Consider the following 21,257-nt stretch of genomic DNA (forward strand, 5'->3'; position numbering starts at 1 on the left):
GACCATAATAATACCATGGCCTCACAAAATTGGCCATTTCCACTTATAAAAAAGCCATAAGAGAATCTCCAGCTTGCTAAAATCCTCAAGACCACCACAGAAATTGCAGGGAGTAATTTTTCTCAGGACAAATGAAACTAGATATATTACACAGCAAGTGGGAGCAGCAAACTAGGGAAAAGGGGATGAGGCAGCTTTTGCTCACCAACAGGACATTAATATTTACATGGCTAAATTCAAAGTGTGTTGAAAATTAAACACTTGTGCTTTGAAAGACTTCAAGGCCAGATGAGGTTTTGCTTCCCAAAGTAAAGAGAGGGTTAATTTTTTATTATTATCTGATTACTGAGAAACATGTAAAACTCTTTTCTGATCCTTCAAAATTAAATGTACAATCCACCAAATTCCATTACTTGCTCGACTGAGTTTGATTTTATTGTATTAATAAGAAAAAAATGTTTTATTTCCTCCCAGAGTATCGTCTATTTTTCCATTACTACAGCTAGAAATTGCCAAGAAAATGAAATGCTCAAGCACAGCAGACGCTGCTTTTCTTCTCATTAAATCTTAAAACTTGGTTCCAGTGGGATCATATTTAGTCCTCTCAAATTCAGAACAGGATTTCATCCCGCCTCGACATCCCGACAATGACATTTTATAAATATTACGAGTTTCTTGGACGCCTTTCTCATTCCACAAGGAGCAGAGAAGCACCAGTAGAGTTTTTTTTCTTCTTCCCCTGCTTGAGATTTTTTTTATTAAACCTTAAATGCAACCAGCCTTCTTTTCAATCTATTTACTCTAGGATTTTTTGAGACCTCTGAAAGTCTCACAGATTTTTCTGAGCTGTAATAAATGTGAAAAATCTTTGACAAAGGATTATCTCTATTCAAGCATTAAGCTCTCATTGAGAGAAGTGTTGGAAATAAACAAACAAGTGCTTAAAGCAGCCTAAAAGTTGTCTTAAATCTTCATCTGCTCTCCAGCCAAGGCAGGACCCAGATTTCTTAATCCAGGAGGAGAAAACAGTAATTAAAAGAAGTAAATAAATTCTTGCATGATTTTTTAGACATGAGGGGGTGGGGCAATCAGAAGAGGAGACACTGATTTCCTCATCTTGTCTTCTGTGCACTTTCCGTGGGTGTCAGCCCATCTCACCCTTGGTAAGAGAGTTCTGCCAGTGGTAAAATTCCATTCACAGTGATAATCACAGAATCCTAGAACGGGTTGGGAGGGATCTTAAAGTTCACCTAATTCCACTCCCTGCCATGGGCAGGGACACTTTCCACTATCCCAGGGTGCTCCAAGCCCTGTCCAACCTGGCCTTGAACACTTCCAGGGATCCAGGGGCAACCACAGCTTCTCTGGGCACCCTATGCCAGGGCCTCCCCACCCTCATAGGGAGGAATTTCTTCCCAATATCCCATCCATCCCTGCCTCTAGCAGTGGGAAGCCATTTTCCCTTGTCCTGTCACTCCAGGCCTTTGTGAAATCGAACACTCTAATGATACACTTATTTACTTAATGAATATTTTCAGTTTTAGAAAAGACCTGATATGCAAAGGAAACACTGCCAACTCTGCAAACCCTCCTGAAGAGCAGAACTCTTCACCAAAGAGCATAAAACATTTATGGGTGCAACCATTGCTTTGTGGTTTCCACTTTTAGGGTGAATTTACTCTTAAAAGACCAAATATCAGAAAGGCACTTCAACATGAATTTAGAAGTTAATAAAAGAAATCAGTGATTTTCTAACACCTTCCCTGTAGGTATTTTGTAAAGCTATGCAAATACAGAGCTATTGCAGAACCAAGGACATGGGAAACACATCCCGAGGAATCATGAACTTGAATTATTTTCTTTTAATTCTTCCAAGTCTACAATTTTTGCTGTGAGGCAGCAGGGGGAAAAATGGGAAGGCAACAAATCAACCTTGAGAATGTCAGTGGTGTCAGGGAACAAAAAGAAACAGAACAATACTGTTCATCAGTATGAAGTATGTTCTTAAAATGTATGTTGAAGTGTGGTCTGTAAAAAGTAGCTGACCTTAAAATCTGCCTTTTCTCTCACTGAAGCAAATAAAAGGGACCCCATTCTCCAGGCACACCAGCAGCAAGGCCTTGTGTCTGTACATCCCTGTTCTACCCATCCATCTTAGGGACGCTGCACGGATCCACCATGGAAAATAACAAACACCAGCATTCCCCTTGGAACTCCCGGTGCCAACTGAGCCTTATTGTTTCACTCCTGCTCACGTCTATGTCAACGACCAAAGCTCTGCCATGGAGCAACTCCTCAGGAAACAACCCGCACAGCCCACGGCACATGGACCTACCTGTCGCTGCTAGTACTGCTGCTGCTGCTGAGGGAGTCACTGCTGGAGGATCTGCTCCGGGAGCCGCTGCCGCTGGGGGAGCGGGCGGGCCGGGCGGCCTGGCTGGCGAGGCGCTGCGGGGACTGAGTCCTGGACTGCGACGAGTGCGGCGACCGGCTCCGGCTGTGCTGGTAGTTCCGCTCCGGCCTTCTGCCTCGTACCTCCCGTGTAATGTCATCCCTGTAGATATCCCTGTGTACCACACTGGGCAATGTAAACTGCTCCCGGGCCCTAGGTTCATATCGGGGGTCGTGAGCATCAAAACGGTTTGGACTTCGGCTCCGGGAAGTGTAATAGAGCCCGTGTTGTAAGGTCCGCTCCCGAGGGTCTCTATAGTAATCCTGATCGTAATGTCTCGTCCGATCAAATCCACCCGTCCCCCGCTCATGGTGTCCATAGGCACTATGTTCATAAGCACGCTCCCTGTTATCTGAAGCCCTGCATTTGGGAAGGGGGAAAAATATTGCATCAGAAAGGGGCAGGCACAACTAAAAGCAAATCATGCAAACATTCACGGCAGCACTCGATTTATTGCTGCGACTGCTTCTCCACTAACCAGCAATAACCTATCAAGCAAACAATGACAAACTTCAAAACATTTTACTTGACTCCAAAGTTATATTTGTATATGATCAAGCTGAGCAATCATTTTGGTTTAATCACAATATGGGGCTTTCATGACCAGCAACTTGCCCACACAAGAAAAAAATTTCTGCTTTCCATGCAGAATTCTCATTTCAGTGTTTCTTTTTCTTTTAAATTCCATGAATGAGAAAAACCATGTTTGTGGACATCATTAACAAGTTCTTTTTCACTCCATTTTTGCTTAAGAGCTTCAAATTTTTTTTTTCAGTATTTGTTAATTACTGGAGCTCTTTCAATTATCCTTCTGCAAAAATGGCATCACAAATTGGGCTGTGGCCATGAAAGCCTCCATGCAAAGCATGACCCAGAGGTAAGGAGCTGCTTTCAAAAGGGATGGCATAACCCATAGAGAAAATTGGGGGGTTTCTTGTTGCTATTCTAAAATATTTCACCCTCTTAGAGGGAATTTTTGCTTTGACCAGATTGCTACACTCATTTCTTGTGGACACTAAAGAAACATCTCCATTACTAATGCTGGAACTGCAAGGATGCAGGTCCCCAGAACATACTAGGGACCCTACACAAGGACTGGGAATCCAATTTTTAGGCAGTGTTTTTGTTGCAACTGCTGCTGTTGCTGCAATCACAGAATTTCTATCTGCACAAGCTGCTGCTTTCCAGCAGCTACAGTCCAGTTCATTTCAGTGTTTCAAACATTTTAAATTGAGAAAGGCTCTGAATGAGAGAATTAAATTGAGAAAGGCTTCTTCAGAATGTTCTGAATTAGTGTGATCTCTCACATAAAGAGACAGTAAAACTGACAGATAAAGGAACACTACAAATAGTTGAGTATTCCAATTTAGACAAGTACCAGGGTGGTACATCTTAGTTACATCCACAAAATGGAAGATGCAGAACGGTTACACTGAACATTTAAAAAATACTTCTAAAATTCTAAATATGTCAGGGTAGCCAAAATTAATTTAAAAATTAATTATCCATCTTATGAAGAACATTTCAACCATTTTTTTTCAGCCTTCTCTCTCAGATTCTTCCTTCAGAATCTTTTATGAATCACATCAATCCCCTGAATCCTGATAACCCAATTCTGCCTTGTGCCTTCTCCTCCTCCCCTGTATCACAGTTCTCGTTCAAATGGCAGAAATATTTCAGGGATCTTTATAAACTGAAAATGAGACTCGAATCTTTTTTCGATGAGCATCTCAGGAAGTTCCTTCCAGTCCTTCTCCAATGAATCACTAGATCCTTAATCCTCTCAATATATTCACTCTTTCATTAAACTGTAACTCATATCAACCTTTCTATAGGCCTCCCTCACACCTTGCCTGCATTTTTTTCTCTCAAGTTCTATATAAAAAACTACTTAACCAGTGCAAGAGAATGTCATTAACTTTTACATCTGCTTGAAATTCATTGTTGCATTTCTATTTCTATTACCTCTTGTTCGCAACAATGGAATTTTGAAAGCTGTTTCAGAATCTGGCACAGAAATGTGTGTCTGTTTTGGTTCTTTTTCCCCCCTTTTGAAGGGCCAAGATCAACAATTTTACAAACTATTGCATTTAGCATCCTACAAAGTGTTAATCAGTGAGAGCTGATTTAATGAGGTCAGAGAAAAAGCAGTATTTTCTAGCGGTTACTGCTACAGAGCTGACAGAAGGAACAAATCCTTATCCATGAGAAGGACACAGAAGACAGACAGAGGAAGCAGAGCTGAACAGCTACTGGCTACAGTGCTTTCTTCATTTATCTATTAGTACTAAGTGCTACTGGAGTTAGTGGAAAGAGAGGGTTTGACTTGGGTTAGGAGAGGGGCTAATATACACAGGGCAGGACATACCAACCTTTTCCAAGTGTGGAAACACGACCTATATTCCCAATTAAATCTAGGGAGAGAATTGTGAACATAACTTCCCCAATTTTGGCCCCTCTTACAGGGGTAATCCACCTTCTTAATGGGCAAGGGTGTCAAATGATATTTTAGATGAACCAACAAGAAAAAAAATCTTAGTGACAAGACACAAAAAAAAAATTCCACTGGACGGAAGTAGTCCCAGACTGAAACCGTAACTCTGAAACCCCCAGACTTCTTTCTTGAGACAGAAGGCTCTTAAATAGATCCATAATTTTAATTTCCAGCCCTAAGTCTGAATCAAGCAGCTGGTAGAAGATCCCCCGAGGCCCGAGGGCCCTCACGCTGCTGCCAGCAGGCATCCTCTGGCCGCCTTGGTAACCATCCAGCCCAGTCACTTCTCACTGGTGTATCCACAAACGGGTATTAGCACCACGTCCTTAAAGCTAAAGTATGTTTAATGTGGAGCAGCAGAGAGCTTTTTAACAGACTAGATAGTAATCCACTCCCCATGGCTACTGGCGTCTTGACTGTATACCATCCAATAAATTCAAGGCAGTAGTCTTATCCCAGCTTTAAAAAAAAGATAAACTATAATTTCCAAAATTTAGTAATGTCCATCATCTCTTTTTGCCAATACCATCAGAAAGAATAATCCCAATAACTTGGAAATGATGTAGATCCAAAATGGAACCATCACAAGCTGCCTTCGGTCTTCTCCATCCAAGCGTTATTTCCATGGCTAAGTGTTGTCGGTAGAATCCAAGGGGCGAATCATTAAAGTCTACTATGAATTTTGTGGTGACAATCCAATTAACATACCCGTTGCGCATAGTGAGAACTGAGATCTAGGCATCAAGCTTTCACCGAATTCTAGGTTCTAGTATTCCGAAGATACTCCACAGAGAACTTCACCACATGTTGTAGAGAAAGATAGCTCCATCTGGCAGCAGGGATACATCCAGCAAGGCCTTAATATTATCCAAGAAATGGGATCGCTACTTCTAGAAAAGAGTAACTCCAATATCGATGCTGGCCAAAGGAAATCTTCCATCTTAAAACCACCTTATTTCAAGTGTAGGCAGATATCCAACCAGCTGCAGGACACATCCTTTATGGATCCACAAGGTACCAGCCACTGGGATAGAAATCACTTCCGTTTCCAACCCAAAACAGGAAACATAGATAATTCCCAAAATTTTAAATCCATCTGGGGGCCCTAGATACGAGTTTGTTTTTCTCACCATATCAAATACAAAATACCTGCCTAGAGAAACCTTGGAACTTACCCATCAAGTCTCCGCTCATAACGTCCTTCCCGTGCATGAAGTGATGGTGGGGGGCCGTAAGTGGGCCCCCCACCACCTCCTCTGAACCCAGAAACCTCTCTACTACGAGATGCTATGGAAACTGTATCATCCAATCCCCGCGCAGCACTGGGAATGGTTCCTGGCTCATTATAATCCGTCCGTAGGTCTCTATCTCCCATTTTGTTGACAGAGTTGTGTGCCTTCTGGGCACTTTTGATGTCCACAAAATCCACAAATGCTGCCACTCCTCCTTCCGACCCCCTCTTAGGGAGGATTTTGACACTTTCGACACGTCCATATCTGGAAGAGAAGCAAAGCAGAGCACACACGTTAGTGCTAGTGAGAAAAGACCACGTTTAATATCATTGCATCCTGCAAAATCAACATCCAGCTCTTCACCCTTCCCCTGTGCCAGGAAAATCAATCATTGGGAGACACCAAAAGGGGAAAAGCCATTTGGAGAAGGGAAAAAGCCATTTAAATTTTCCATAGTTACACTTAAACTCCTCTCTCACAGTGTGGGGAGCTACCATGGGATCACCCTTTTTATAGCAACACAGCAGCAGCAGCTGAAGAAATAGGTGTTCACAACCAGAGCACCCTGCACATTGTTAGTCTGACACAATTAAAGAGGCACAATTAAAACAAAACTGTGTCACAAGGAAAAATACGGACAGCCAACAATTTTATTAGAAGACAAATGACCTTGACACTGCAATTCCATTACTTCGATCTGTATTTAACCCAGAATCTCCACTGTGATGCTCATTCCTGATCTCAAACCTGTCTACTTCCACACCTGGCAGGACATGTGGGCAGCACAGACCCCCCAGACCCAGATGCTGCTGGGGTTTAGCCTACCACCCCCACTTCAGACCCAGCTGCCCACAGGAGCTGAGAAATGCCAGAGGGAATGTGACACCACCCTACGTAATGTACGTTAAGTAACTGCAATACTGGCATTTATGGGTGAGTAAATGTCTATGCAAAATAAAAATAAACCCAAACATGTTTGTGTACACAAGGAAACAAGATGTAAAAACATATTTAAATAACTTGCATCCACTCACAGCAGAAAGGATAAGCTGGGTGGGATGAGCACGGTGATGTTTTAACAGCCAACAACTGCAGGGTTTGGGTGCTCAGTTCTCTCAGACAGTAATTCTCAGCAAACCAGGGAAAAGCTTTGAACTGCAGTTGGTAATCCAGGACAAGGAAAGGCAGAAAGTGTATTTTTGAATGTGCTGACATAGAGGAAAGGGATGCACAAATAAAAAACCTAATCAGGAAGTATTTGTAAACTCCGTGAAGAATTATTGTGAAAATATTTCTATGCACAAAGGCAGCACAAGGCTGGGCAGATGTAAACAGACCTTACACAGGCAAAACTGTTCTCAGCCACACACTCAGGGAAAAGGGAATACAACTGCCAGGCCGAGGCACACATGCTGTCAGATCTTGGAGCTGTCTCTGTTTTGTGCTTGGCTCTTCCTACACCTTACAATTTCATCATTGTTGTTGGATGACTAATCCTTAAATACGATCTGAAAACCTGCCTCGCTGACTGCTGCCTTCTCCAGCCTGACCTACTACACTTATATATAACCTGGTTTGGATTTAGAGCCCTTTTTTCCCTGGTTTATACTTCACTGAACATGGCCGTGTGCACAAACAAGAGCATCTTCCAAGAAAAAATGCCTTGTTGGGCATAAAAAACCAGGGTCATACATGAGACACATTTCAGCCTCACAGCTGTCCAGGGCTGAGCTTCTCACCTTTGTGCCCCTGGGTACAGCACAGGGATGTTAATTCTTGTGAGTTTCCTAATCAGCAATGCTCTGGTTATTTCTTAATAGTTTCTTTGTATTTTATTTAATTAAAAGCTTCAAATAATGGCAAATGGAACTGCACGAAAACTGCTTCTCAAAGCATGCTCTCTTCGGAAACTAAGTTTGGTTATCTTGCCTTGAAAGCAAGATTTAGAAAGCCCAGAAGAATAGAGGAGATGGTTAATAAAATCTGTGTGAGGAAAAGAAATGTCTTAATTGAATATGGCAGATGTAGAGAGAGCACAAGGAAAGGAAGGAGAGGAAAGGAAAACAGGAAAGAGCCTATTTGAAAAAATGTTTGTGCCATGACTGAACATGACAAAAAACATGGAAAGTAATTAGGAATCCTAGTTAGGATCATCCTTTAAAATGTTTCAGTGCCAGTTCTCTGCAAACAAAGATTGACTCCAACCCTCATATCTAAACCATGTAGTTCCCAAACTGACTGGTTAGAACACACACTTTCCTTTTGTTCACTGTGTTTACACATTCGGTTTCTGGCAACGAGAGCCCATATTTGCCTTCAATCTTCACAGGAGAATAGGATTAAGATACTACTGGTAATGGTAACAATATCTCTAAAATCCTAGCTGTCCTCTCACTGCAACCACCATGGCCCACCTTACATGAAGCACTCCCTGCCAGTGACATCAGAGCTGGGCTCTGAATGACTGCCTGCTCCCCACCTTGACAAATACTGCCTAATTCTGAAATCCTAACACATACATGTTATTATTCATACACAGTCAGAACTCAGTCATTCTTTTGCTGGAGAAGATGCAGAATGTGTTTAAAATGTACAAATTTCTGAGCTCGTGGTGGCCAGAAAGCAAAGAGGATACAAAACACCACTGTAATAAAGTCCCCATCTACCACAAAAACCACCAAGCAAAGGTGTGACTCTTCCCAATATGAATTTTTATATTAGAAGACGTATACTTTGGTTATTAATTATTTTTTTCTAAATAAGAAATGGATGGGGAGACTACTACTGTACTGCACTGCAGCCATGGTGCTAAATCACTCCACTCCGAGACGGCGCCTGTTAATCCCCCCGTTATCCAGATACATAAATATACGCTGTGCTTTGGTGTCCTGTCCCACACCCTTGACAGGCCCTGAGGATAATCTGTGGCAATCGCCTTTGCTGAAAGCGAGGGAGGCAGGCGGGAGGAGGAGAAAGGGAGCAGAACGGGGGGATAAAAGAAAACCAAGGAGGAGGGAGCCCTGAGTATTCCAGAGCATTGCTGGAAGAGGAAGGTTTGCCTCAGTTCTGTGACTGCAGACGTCCTCCGGTCCCCACCGCGAGGATCAATGTGCCGAGTGATCCGGCCCGGCCGCACCCATTGGCGTCTCTCCGAGCTGCTCCTGTCTTGGCAGATGCTGCCGGGAGGAGACCAGGGGGAGAGGAGGGAGATCTGCAGTGCTGCATCACCACACGGCTTCACTGCAGCACAATAACGTTACAAGGAAAAAACCACGACACTTTCTGAAGGGCTGGGGGAGGAGAGGTGGCGAGAGCACCGCGCTTCCTTACGCCAAAGCAAGGCAAGATGGAGGTAAACATGCTCCAAGGAACAACCTTTGTCCCGGCAGAGGGCTGGGAAGAGGGGACAAAACACATGGGGAGGCATGGCCGCGACCTTTGGTAGCGTTGGCAGAACAGCTCCTCTCAACCTTCACCTCGTCTCACTACACCTGTGCGTCAGCCCTTCCCAAGGCTGCGTTTTGCAATCGCTGCCAGACCAACAGAAACAAAGAGGTGCCTTCGCTCGGCTCCCACTCTGCAGACTCGAACAAAAACAAGGCCGTTTAGTGCCTCTGCCCATCCACAACTCCTGCCGATTAATCATTAGCTCCACATTGTAACAAAGGCGGCCGAGGCCGTGTTTTCGGCGGGGTTTACAGTTCAACCTGAAGCAGAGGAGACGAGGACGTGAGGGAGCTGTTATGTCACCAAGCCCCTCCAGCAGCACAGCACAACCGATGCACCCGGCTGTAAACACACATCGAGCAGCCCTTGCAGAAAAAAGTTGCCCAATAATCACTGCTCGAACAAAGCCACGCTAATCCAGCTTTTCAGACAAAGAAAAGGAATTCATAATTTAAGCATTATCGGTTTATTCACTGTAGATCAAAGCATCTCTGTAGTCAAGCAGCTGAAATGTCTCTGGGCTCTTGGCACGGCTGCTCAGCATGTTTCCCTCACTCTCCAGCCCTTCCTCCTCCTCAGCTCTTCCTCCCAAACTAGGAGACAGCACAGCCGGGCTGGGAGACACAGCCTCCACCAATGCAGGGCCGGGCTGGTTCCTCCTCCCCAAGAGCGACGTGTCTCTCAGGCACAGCCAAAGTCATCCTGCACCCAACAGCCCTCCCTACCCCGGGGACCGGCACCCTCAGCTCTCCAGCTCTAATAAGCCATTTCAGCTCAGCTGCTCACTCTGAACACTCTTCGTGCACAGTCCCTGCTGTTCCAAGCAAAAGCAGTCTAAGCAAAGCTACACGAACAAGGGCTACAAGAACATTGGCCAGTAATTGTGTAGCAAGCAATCCTTACTGTTTAGTTGCGATATTCTATAAACTGATTAGGATCTTTATTGGACAATCTGTACATGATAAGAAAAGGTGGGCTGAAGCGAGGGAGATTTGTTTTTAATATAAACCAAATCCCACTTTAAATCACGGTATCTTCCTATTTCTCTTGCTGCGCTCCCCACAAGCTTGTGAAGACCTTTCCTACCCAACCATCTTCATCATTGCAGAAATCTGCAGGTCAGCTACATCCTGGCCAAAGAAACTTCACTGCATTTTTATTTAGAAGCTGGCGCCACGCTCCATTCCACATACTACTAAATGTAACAGACACTGCACGACCCAAAATAACGCTGCTTTTTCAGTGTGTTTCTGCACCGCCCATTACAAGCATGATTTCACAAGCTGCTCCAGTACAGCAGGACATCCGAGTATTTTGTATTCAATCACGTTCCCTTTGACTGCAGTCAGGTATCTTTAGCCATCTGAAAAGCTCGGCTGATCTTGCCATGCCACACTCAAACTCCTTCCTCCTCCGTGATTATATAACCCCAGCAAGCCCCGGCCTGCATTATTCAGTACAACGCTCGCGCAGCTTGAACCTTTCCTTGGCCAATCACATTTCTCAGGCTTTGTTATTTCATAACAAAATAATGTGTCCTGAAATAATACTTCACTAGATGTTTATGCCTCTTCTCCTTATTTCTGACACCAAATCAGTCCAAATACCCCACGCGAGGGGTACACCAGCCCTGCATTCCCCCTGCACAAAGCAGGTCTGCTCTAGGTACAGGGAAATCCAGGATATGCAGATACTAAACCTCCATAAAGCAGGATACCATCATCCTCCACAGGGGTTTTTAGCCAGTCTAATGGATGTCTGCTGAGTCCACGAACATCAGTTCTAAGGTCTTCTGCTATCATGGATGCTCATTTCACAGCCTGAGAAACATGGCCCACCACAACAGCACGTGTAGCCACTTCCCAGCCATAGAATACACAAAATAACACACTGAACTACAGCACCGACCACAACGGGATCTTACCAGCAGCAGGACACCGAGCCACAGGGACAGCTATCCTGCAGAAATCCTGTCTGGAGTTACGCACCAGCCTCCAGTACCACCAGCTCCCAGCAGGAACTGCACAGCAAGCATCTCCCACCCGCACTGCTCACAAAAGACGTTTAATATTCACCACTGTGAGAGTTCCTGAGCCAGCAACACAAAGGGAACTTGTGTCTCTACACGGGCATTTGCAAAGATTACTGCACTACAACTGATCACAACAAGGGCAGTGATACAATAAATGAAATACACAGCAGTTCAAACACGCTTATCCTAAGAAAATGACATTCCGCCATGTTCCAAGCTTCATTATTGCCGCACGCTTTACTGCCATAAAATTTATATATACACTTATAATTTTATCTTTAAGAAAGAGAATTTTATATGTAGACCAATATAAGATGGTATTTCACCACCTTCAGACCTGAGCAGCCTAAGTCTTTGGAATTAAACTGTGCCTCAAGTAATGCAGAGCATTACTCAAAATTTGACAGTATCATTGCATGCCTGGCATGGAAGGAGACTTGAGGATCGAGCGACACAGAAAAATCAAGGCATCTAAATAAAAACCACTCAAAATTGCACTGACTGTTTCATAAATACAGTAACTAACGTGCAGCAGACAGCAAAATCAGGGACAGACCACTGACAAGAGCATTGACAGGGCTGGGATGAAAATCATTCAAATTCATTGAAATGGATCTTGATAGAAACAAGCAGAATTCTACCATCCTGGAAAAACTACACTTAAAATTAAGTCTAACAAATGTGGGGAACTGTCACTTGTTGAGCCACAATCATTTCACTCTGTAGGACTGCCTGGGCCAGCAGCTCCACTCAGGGCAGACCAGGAGCAGTATTTACTATGGACAACTCGATACCAAGTCCTGGTTGGCTCCCTCACCAACTGGGTCCTTCACACCTTCCACAAATCTCCAGACTGCTTCCTCTCTGCTCTATTTCCAGCAGACATGTGGTAGGTTTAAGTCCCTCACAAGAACAAGAGTGCTCATGAGACTTCTCCCAGCTGCTTAGAGAATATTTCATCTGTCTCTTCAGATGAAACTGGTCTCCTGGTTGGCTGGTCTAGAATAGACTACCATTGGGATATTTGCCCTGTAAGCTGTCCCACCATTCTTTCCCATACACACTAAACCCTGTCACCACCATCATTAAGCTCTAGACAACCCAAACACTTCCTAACACACAGGGCTACCACACCACCTCTCCTTTCTTGTCAACTCCTTCTGAAGAAGTCACAGGTATTCAATGCAGAACTCCATAATGACAACTCATACCATCATCTCCTGCTGTGCAATGATTTCCAGCTCCTCATGTTTCTCACCCGTGCTGGGGGGACTGGTGCAGAAAAATTGCTGTGTCTATAAAGATAAGACACAGCAAGTGGCTGGGACAGCACTCCAGACAATCACAAGTAGGAAAGCTCATCCATGAGTGATAAATCCAGGAGATGTGTATAGCTTTGAAATCCTTCACCTTCCCAGTGCCAAGCAAAATAAAAGCTCTGCGTATCACAAGGAGCTCTGGTTTTCAAGCCACACCAAGAACAGCCCTTGTGACAACAATGATTAAGAAACATGCCCTAATTACCAAGCTCCCATCATTTTCCAGATTACAATCTGAGATGCTTTAAAACCTGTTTAGAGTGATCTTTATTGGCTCTGTGACCTTTGGGGGAAGAAAAACAACGTTCTTCAGGGCATTCTCCACAGCTCTTCTTCTAGTAATAAAGGTCTTCAGGGAAACGTCAAAATCCAGGAGCAGAAACTAATCAACCAGGTTATGGACCTCAGCCAAACCATCCTGGGGTGAATCCTGAGCACAGTGCTCATACTTCTACCCTCCTGCCCCAACACCCAAACCCGGACCCCTCTGGACTTTGCAGCTCCCTCTGGCCCCCAGCAGCACTCAATGGGAAATCTCCCAACTCCCGACTACAAATGGGGGTTTTGTTAATGACATACAGCACGTGTTCCTGTCACACACAGAAAACAGCCAGGGCTTTGTCTGCACTCGTAATCCCTCCCTAAGAGATGACAAAGTAGGAAATTAAAAAGCTAGCATAGGCATATTCACCGATACTCCTGATACCTCTGGTATTTAGGAGCAACACGCTCAACAGATCAGATAGTCCGGAGATAATTCCATGCTGGAACAAGTGCTCGCCTCTTGCTTTACAGCTCAGTCAAATGCTCCATTTTAAGACCCCAAGCAAGAGTGATTCCTAATGAAGACATTTTATTTATGTCTTCATTGCAAAGTGACCTTTTGGATACTGCTGAAGTATTAATATACAAATGAAATTATTATGCACTATAAAGGGAAGAAACAGAATATTTAAACCTGCTTTTTCATAGTTGCCACTTTCAGTAGCAATGATTTCATATGAGTCAACACACCAAGAAATTTTCTGCAACCCCCATGACAATCAGCTCTGCCACTGATCAGCTGTTGCAGTCAACATGCATCAGGTCACATGTAAATATAGGTGCATCCATTCCTTAAAATGTTGACCAGTTCCACTGCAAGACCCACAGGACACAGCCCCCAGGAGTCCTAGCAGCCTTTCAAACCAGGGTGCGAAGAGGAGGGTGGGGGAGTTGAACCCATGCTTTGGACGTGGGGAATTACACGAGGCTGGATGAATAAAAACGCCTCTTGGCACTCCATGCATTAATATCCTCCTCACCCCAGTCAGCAGTTCCGCTGCCGGCAGCGCCAGGAGAAGCTGGCATTGCATCAGCCAAGCCAGAGCTCGACCACGCTGGAGCGAAGGGCTCGACACAACATGAGCTACTTACAGCTGCCAGGGTAACGAGGCACAGCCACCTCAGCCAGGGCAGAGAAAGTCCCTCACTAAGGCATTTTTTCTAGTTGTTTCTTTGGAACAATCAAGGAAAAGCATGGAAACATCCATAGCTTATTGGTATATACATTATTAAAAAAAAAAAAAAAAAAGCAGCTTTGTGAGCAGAACTAATGAAGAGTCATTTCTTACAGATGCACGTCTTGAGGTCGAATTCTCTGGCGTCCAATAACTGCCAGTTCCCACTGCAGCTTTTCCCACGGTCAGGAACACCTCTCTCCCATGTGGATTCTTTAATGTCTAATAAGGGCTGTGCTCTCACTGCAGCTTTTCTCTCCATGGGGTCGCTAATCAGGTCTCTCTCCTCTATTAAAACCGCTTGTTTTCACAAAACTCAAAGGAAAGTCGTGTCTCTGAGACTGAATATCCCCTTTGCCCTCAGGTTTAGCTGAAACTGGCAAATGGGTTCAAAATTGATTAGGAAAGATATATATACACATGGCAGCTCAATCTTGCTCTCCAAGTAGATCAAAATAAATATCACTATTTGCAGAAGCACGGAAAGGTTACAGAAATATGTAGGAACTCTGCATGTTCAGCTGCACTGTCTCAAGCACAACGAGATGTGATTCTTTATCCCCAACCTACACAGATGTGCACCTTCACGTTCCTACACGCTAGACACAGAGCTGCTGAATTCCATCTCCAGGGCATTTTTTTTCTTCCATCTTAAATTATAATCTGCAGATTTGCTTCAAAAATACCAGTGGTGATAGCCTACGTTCAATGCTTTCTGCAGGGGAATTGCTCGAGCCTGTTCTTTTGCATGACTTGATTTTAGGATTTGTTTGGATTTGATGTTAAGAATGCACAGCATCGCAACTGTGGGGGAATCTCTTGATTAATCAAGTTTTTTTCACTCTTACATGAAAGGGTAATTCCCCATCTCACTTTTGGTCCTCCAAGCTCTGCTTTGCATGTATTCAGCAGCAAATGGAGGAAAATGCAGAGTCACAACATTATGGTCTTCCAACCGTGCTGCAGAGCACTTGAGATGTGGATCACCTTGAAGTTTTGGAAATCTTGGTCCCACTGTACAGACTTCTCCATCAACAGACATTTACAACCTCTTCTCCAAAGTTTTGTATGCTTTCCAGAAAACAATACTTCAGAAGAAAAAAAATATTTATCTGTCTGCAGTCTCCGAGACCACCTCAAGTGATGGAACTGCTCTTTCCCCTCAGACTTCAACTGGGTTTGAACAAGTGACCAGCTTCAGTTCAGCCCACAGGTCAGACAACTTGAAATTCATTTCTGACAGAAATCAGCCATGGATCCAAGGACCCTCAGTCAAATTCCAACCACAAAAGCTCACCAATGCTAAGAGGTTAAGATCTTGACACCAGGGAGGAAATCCAGCCAGTTCCCAGCCAGTCCAGCCACTCCCGCTCTGCCACACCAGCCAGTCACCAAACACAGATGTGCAAATGTTATTTAGTTGCTTCATGACTCACTGCTTCCATTGCCCTAGAGAAAGTGCTTGTCCCTGTGACTAAACCAACTGGCAGCACAGTCCTTGGCATGAGCCAGGTGTCAGCCCAAGGAAAATAATATTCCCCACTGACAAGTGCCCGGCAAGAGCCTGGCACACATTCGGGTGTGTTTTGCCTGCAGTGATTACCTCCACTCCAGGTGCTTTCTCCACAGGCAAGAACCTGGGACTTTCCAGAGCCAAGCTCCTGAATCAGCCAGACTTTAATGGCTTTCTTTTCAGTGCAACTCGAAGTCGAGGTTTTGCAAAGCTGAGCTGGAAACAAGTTTCATCACAACAGGCAAGGTTTCACACCTCGGCTTTATGAGCTGACTTAAAGGAGGCCTCACCACACCAAAGACTTGAGCAGAGTTGTATCTGGAGGTGAACACATACTGCCAGACCAAGAGGGGTCCTCCCGGGGTTCAAGGATACACCATACAACCAGATACACCAACACAACTGCTGGGAAAGCTGCTCCTTCATTTTATACCGTTTCAGTGACCAGCTTCACCTTTAAGTTGAAAAATCAGACTGACACAAGCTAGACATGAGCATTAACTGCAGCCAACCGCGGGGCTGTAAACTCTGAAAGGATGTAGAGGAAGAGATGCTTCCTGAGCTCAACTGCTGCCAAAAAATGGTGTATCTCTCTCACAACCAGCATTATCATTTACAACATCAATCTTGAAGACACTTTTATTTTTTAAATGTGGCAAAGCTTCTCTGCTACTAATTCTTGCAATAAGTTGTTTCAGAGGTAAGGAAAAAACCAAAGGTTTACTGAGATGTTGATTACAAGGCAGTGACTGTGCTAGCCACTGGCTATCTGGATGCATATCCAGCTGCCTTCCTAAGAGCAGCATCTCACAGATCCCATGAAATTAAATCAGATGTTGATTACATATACAAGGGAGATACTCATCCACCCTGAGCTTTTATTCCCCTCACAGCTAGGATGCTAATGAGGCCGGAAGACTTCTTTCCCCTCCGAAGATGACTTCTTTAAACATACAATTTGGCAATTTATTTTTCTTATTTTGCCCTATTAACTATTACAGGTCACCCGCAGCTGCCGCAGAGAGCTTAAAGAGGGACATTTAAACGAGCCTCTGTGATCTCTTTGGCAGCCATCACTGTTAATGAGGACAGGAGGTATTCACCCAGCAGCAAGAGCAGATGGACCACGGCGTGGAGCTTTGTGCCGTGCGGAAGCAGTGAACACCTCATCGAAGACACAGGGAAAGCTGTGACAGGGACACCAAGTTACTCTGAATGAATCCCACGGATAGCAAACACAACCAGGTCAGTTTTCTTTCTATAGAAAAACTCTACGTGATTCACTACGTGCTTAAATAAAATCGTTCAGAATCTGGCCATTCTTTTTGTTGAGCTAAAAGATGGTTTCAAATCCAATTCTGACTGGGTGTCTGACCACCTTCATGACAGGAACTTGGTCTGAACACAGCTCTCATTTCTTACCACACTAAGAGGAATAAAAGACATGGAAGCTCCTCCATTTAGACAGAAGGGCATCCAAGAGGAACACACACAGGTCAGAACCATCTCACCAGCAGTATCCAACAGACAGCCCTGCAGATCATCCATTCACCCTCCTTCTGGAGATGTCTGGACTTCTCTGGCTTTTTCAGTGGAGATGAGAGCAAGCTCAGGGCTTTCTGATGCAGAAGCTCACACTCCAGATCTAAGTGTGCTTATACAAAAAAAGTGCTTTCAGTTTTAAGTTGTTGAGTCTGATTAAAAAGGGGAAGAGAAAGGAAGTAAGAAAACCTCCCTTTTGTTCTTAAAAATGTCTGAGCCACTAACCAGAACACGGTTGTGGTGAAAGACTGCTGCTCTCCTCCCACGACCAGTTTGTCTGAGTGGAAAACTGATGTTCCTTTTGCATCTGAACTCTGCTTCTTCTCACCCAAGTCACCACAAATATCTGGACCTCGCACAAGGAACATACACACAAACTCTAGTCCAGAGCCAGCCACACGCAACGGCTACAGAGGCATTTCCAAAAAAATCCATCCCAGAAAGGATGCTGTTTCCACCAAATTCAGAGGTGCTGCCTTCAATCTTTCCTGCTGACAGACCAGGCTGCAGCAGGCTCTGGGATATATCTGATGTATTTATTAAAAGCCTGGAACAATGTTTGTTCTTTTACTGAAGGATGTTATCTTCACACTGCAGGAATTTTACAGATTGCAGGAGATGATTACAGAGCCGTCAGCAGGTTAAACAATAACTATGGAAATGCACAAACCAAAGTAGTTGCTGTGTTTTATTCATGGTCCAGAAGCCTTCATCACCTCTGAATGCGCTGCTGCAGAACAGTGATAGGGATGTCTTTCAGGAGAGCTGAGAGCTCCAAGTAGAAAGGTGAAACCTCCAAATAAGTGTGTGTGTACAACCACCAGGTGGGAAACACTGCTGAGCTGTAGGCTGGGTGATGAAAAAAGCAACTTCTGTCTGATTTTCATTAAATGTCCAACAAATCTTCAGAACACAAAAACTTGAGCAAAGGAAAGCAGCAAGGCTGGCTGTACACTGAGAATTTCCATCCTCAGGCTCCTGTCCCTCCCAAAGATTCCTAAATCAGCATGCCAAAGATGCAGCTAAACTCAGAATCTCATTATGGAGAGCAATCATTTTTCTAGTTTATTCTTCAATTCATTGTTTAAGAATGTTTGTCCTTGCAGTTTTTGGTTTCAGGACATTCTCAAACCTCAGCAAGTTAAATGAACTTAATGAAAAACACAAGTGAAATATCTCACTGGTTCTTATTTTTGGTAGCTACAAATCCACAGCATATCCAACCCAGTGGCAGCTCCACAGCTCACACCCAACAAGAACTCTCCTGAAACCTTCAGCAACCTAAAAGCAGCCAGGAGGGTGATCCTCAGTTCCACCCCTTTGCAAACATCCTCAGAACACAGTTTTGGTGTTCATTATTTCTCAGGCACCTCTTCACATGCAAAAGGGCATCTCTTCTTACTCACAACCCAACAGCACGAAACCACCACAAAAGCAAGACAAGCTGCAGTTGTGACACATCAGTTCACAAAAACAAAGCTCCTGAGGAGCCCCAAGTACACTCTGACTCATCCAACATCTGCCTTCTACTCATTTGGATATTTACTTCCTTTTTTTTATGGAAAGCCAGCAAGTGCCTCTTTGCCCTCAGCAAAGACAAGGACCTAATTTTGGACGCATTTTAAGACATCAATAAGGTCATTTGCCAGGGAACTTGGCATGACTTTCTGGCCTATGAAAAGCAAGGAGGAATAAAAAAAAAACAGTCAAAAAGGCTATCACAAAGTGAATGTAAGCCTTTATTCATCTCCTGTTCTGACCCGATAAACGGATTTAATACCTTCGTATGCCACATTGGACTGGTAAGTTCTCAACATATGAATCTGTTTTCTTGTACTCTGCAGGGATTATTTTACTGTTGTATCAAAGGAATTTACAGTAAGGGCAAGAAATACCAAAAGCCAACACTGCCCGTGAGCAGCTCAGCAACAACAGAAGCTGCTCACATCAAATCATAAATAAGCACAAGTAAATACAGCCTGGACCTTTGAAGAAACTTCAGAGAAGAAACAATGCCAGCCAGGCTCAGCAGATGACAGAATTTTGTGACCAAGTGACATCATCTTATCTTTCTACCACAGCTCAGCATAAAATCACTTAATAGAAGCTTAGTCCAAATCTACACTCTTCGTAGCTTTTCATTAAGTTCCTTTGAAATAATTACCCAGCCATTTCTTCGGCCAGGGTGGCGTCAAACAGCTGCCACCCCAAGCACAGGCAAAGAGCAGAATCCAGAGCAGCCATGGACCTCAGCCTGCTCAGGAGCCGCGCTCCGACTCGGCCTGAGGGAACCAGGAGGCAGCTGCAGGCAGACACCGCTGCATAACAAGCCAGGATGCTACGGAGGTGGTGCCTGTGCTGCTTCAGGGCACTTGTGGATCAGTACTAGGAAGAGAACTATTAAACATCTGATGGCAAACCATTACCAGAACCAGCACCACCATCACCCCAATGAGCCTGACCTGACACTGACCAACCTGCGCACCGTGCAAGGCTGACTTTCACTGGAACCCATCCAAAGAACTTGCCTCGTGTACCCACTCCCCTTCTGATTCTGGGCAATTATTTTCATCTCCCTGCCCCAGTGTCCCAGCCAAAAATCCTACTATGGTCTCTGGCTTACATTTCTGGAAGTGTTGTAAAACCAGCACAAAAAAAGTTCTAATGCTGCCCATTATTCCAGACATCACTCCAGTAAAACACAGGCATAAACTGTACCCTCCCCTCCTTCACAGCTCTGAGCTGGAAAAGGCAGTACCTCATCTATGGAAATACCTGAGGTGACACAAACGGAGAGACAGAACAGGAGTAGTTCCTTCTGCAGCCTTACTTCTGTGTTTTCCTGCAATAAAAATAAACCTGGATAGAGATCTGTATAGGCTGATCTGAGTTAGGATTACCATCCATGTGTTTGCATCCCAAGTGATATCCAAGGACTTATTAATCAGTGATCATCAAAAAAGCCAAGGAACACATTTAAGAGCTTTACTAGAAAACTGGGAGCACCATTTCTTCTGACTCAAGCCAGTTCCCATGGAAAGGCACTGCAAGACCTGCCGCTGTCCAACGTGAGAAGTTTTTCCTCCAAGTGTTCCACACCAGCAGTGGCCATCACCGTTCTCACCACGTCACAGCCTGTACCAGGGCTTCCAAATTTCCCTACACCACCTCAGTCCACAGCAGTGACATGGAGCAGAAGGCAGAGATTCCATCCTCCCAGGCCAAATTTACACTGCAAGCCATCAAGACAAAACATTTACTCACAAACTGACCAAATATTCTCTAGGAGCGACTGAAAACAAACACGTTTTTTGCAATTATGTTTAAAACACTTTTCCAGGAGGTATCCAAATTATCTCCTGAGAGACAGACATTGGAACATGGCAAAGCCACACAAAGCCCATTTCCCACCCCCCTCAAAAAAATCCAGAGAATTTATCAATCTCCAAGACTGCCCTGATCTCCAACGTATTCCATTGATTTTCAAGGAGCACATTTGTTTACTGAAATTCAGGGTTTCTCCTGGACTCGATTGCCACTGTGAATGTCTTAATTCACCCCCAGCACAGGAGATTGCACACAACAGTCACATGGCCCATCATTAGGAGGGTTTTATTCCTCTTTGCCCTTTAAAACACCAGTAAAGGGACAAAGCCACATACTTTCAGATAACTGGAAAAAAACACAGGGAGGAAAAAAAAATATGGAAGGGTAGCACTTGTGTTGG

The 21,257-nt window shown here is 44.3% G+C and overlaps 1 protein-coding gene across 8 annotated transcripts in view; it reads right to left on the reverse strand.

Annotated features, from left to right (window-relative positions):
• SPEN (spen family transcriptional repressor) overlaps positions 1-21,257 on the reverse strand; it is a 66,108-nt gene that overhangs the window by 41,713 nt on the left and 3,138 nt on the right. For 5 of the 8 annotated variants that reach the window (XM_088178851.1, XM_088178856.1, XM_088178855.1 and 2 more), the window contains exons 1-3: positions 20,306-20,914; positions 6,122-6,442; positions 2,336-2,812 (exon numbers count right to left, since the gene is read on the reverse strand). In XM_088178851.1, coding sequence (XP_088034977.1) covers positions 2,336-2,812; positions 6,122-6,442; positions 20,306-20,433 — 926 coding nt within the window. In that variant the 5' untranslated portion in view covers positions 20,434-20,914. Of the gene's footprint in view, positions 1-2,335; positions 2,813-6,121; positions 6,443-7,212; positions 9,304-20,305; positions 20,915-21,257 lie in introns of those variants that run through there. The other 3 variants (XM_088178854.1, XM_088178853.1, XM_088178857.1) reach the window with 2 other exon arrangements.

The sequence above is a fragment of the Sturnus vulgaris genome, chromosome 25, assembly GCF_052056855.1.
Source record: "Sturnus vulgaris isolate bStuVul1 chromosome 25, bStuVul1.hap1, whole genome shotgun sequence".
Lineage (NCBI taxonomy): Eukaryota > Metazoa > Chordata > Aves > Passeriformes > Sturnidae > Sturnus > Sturnus vulgaris.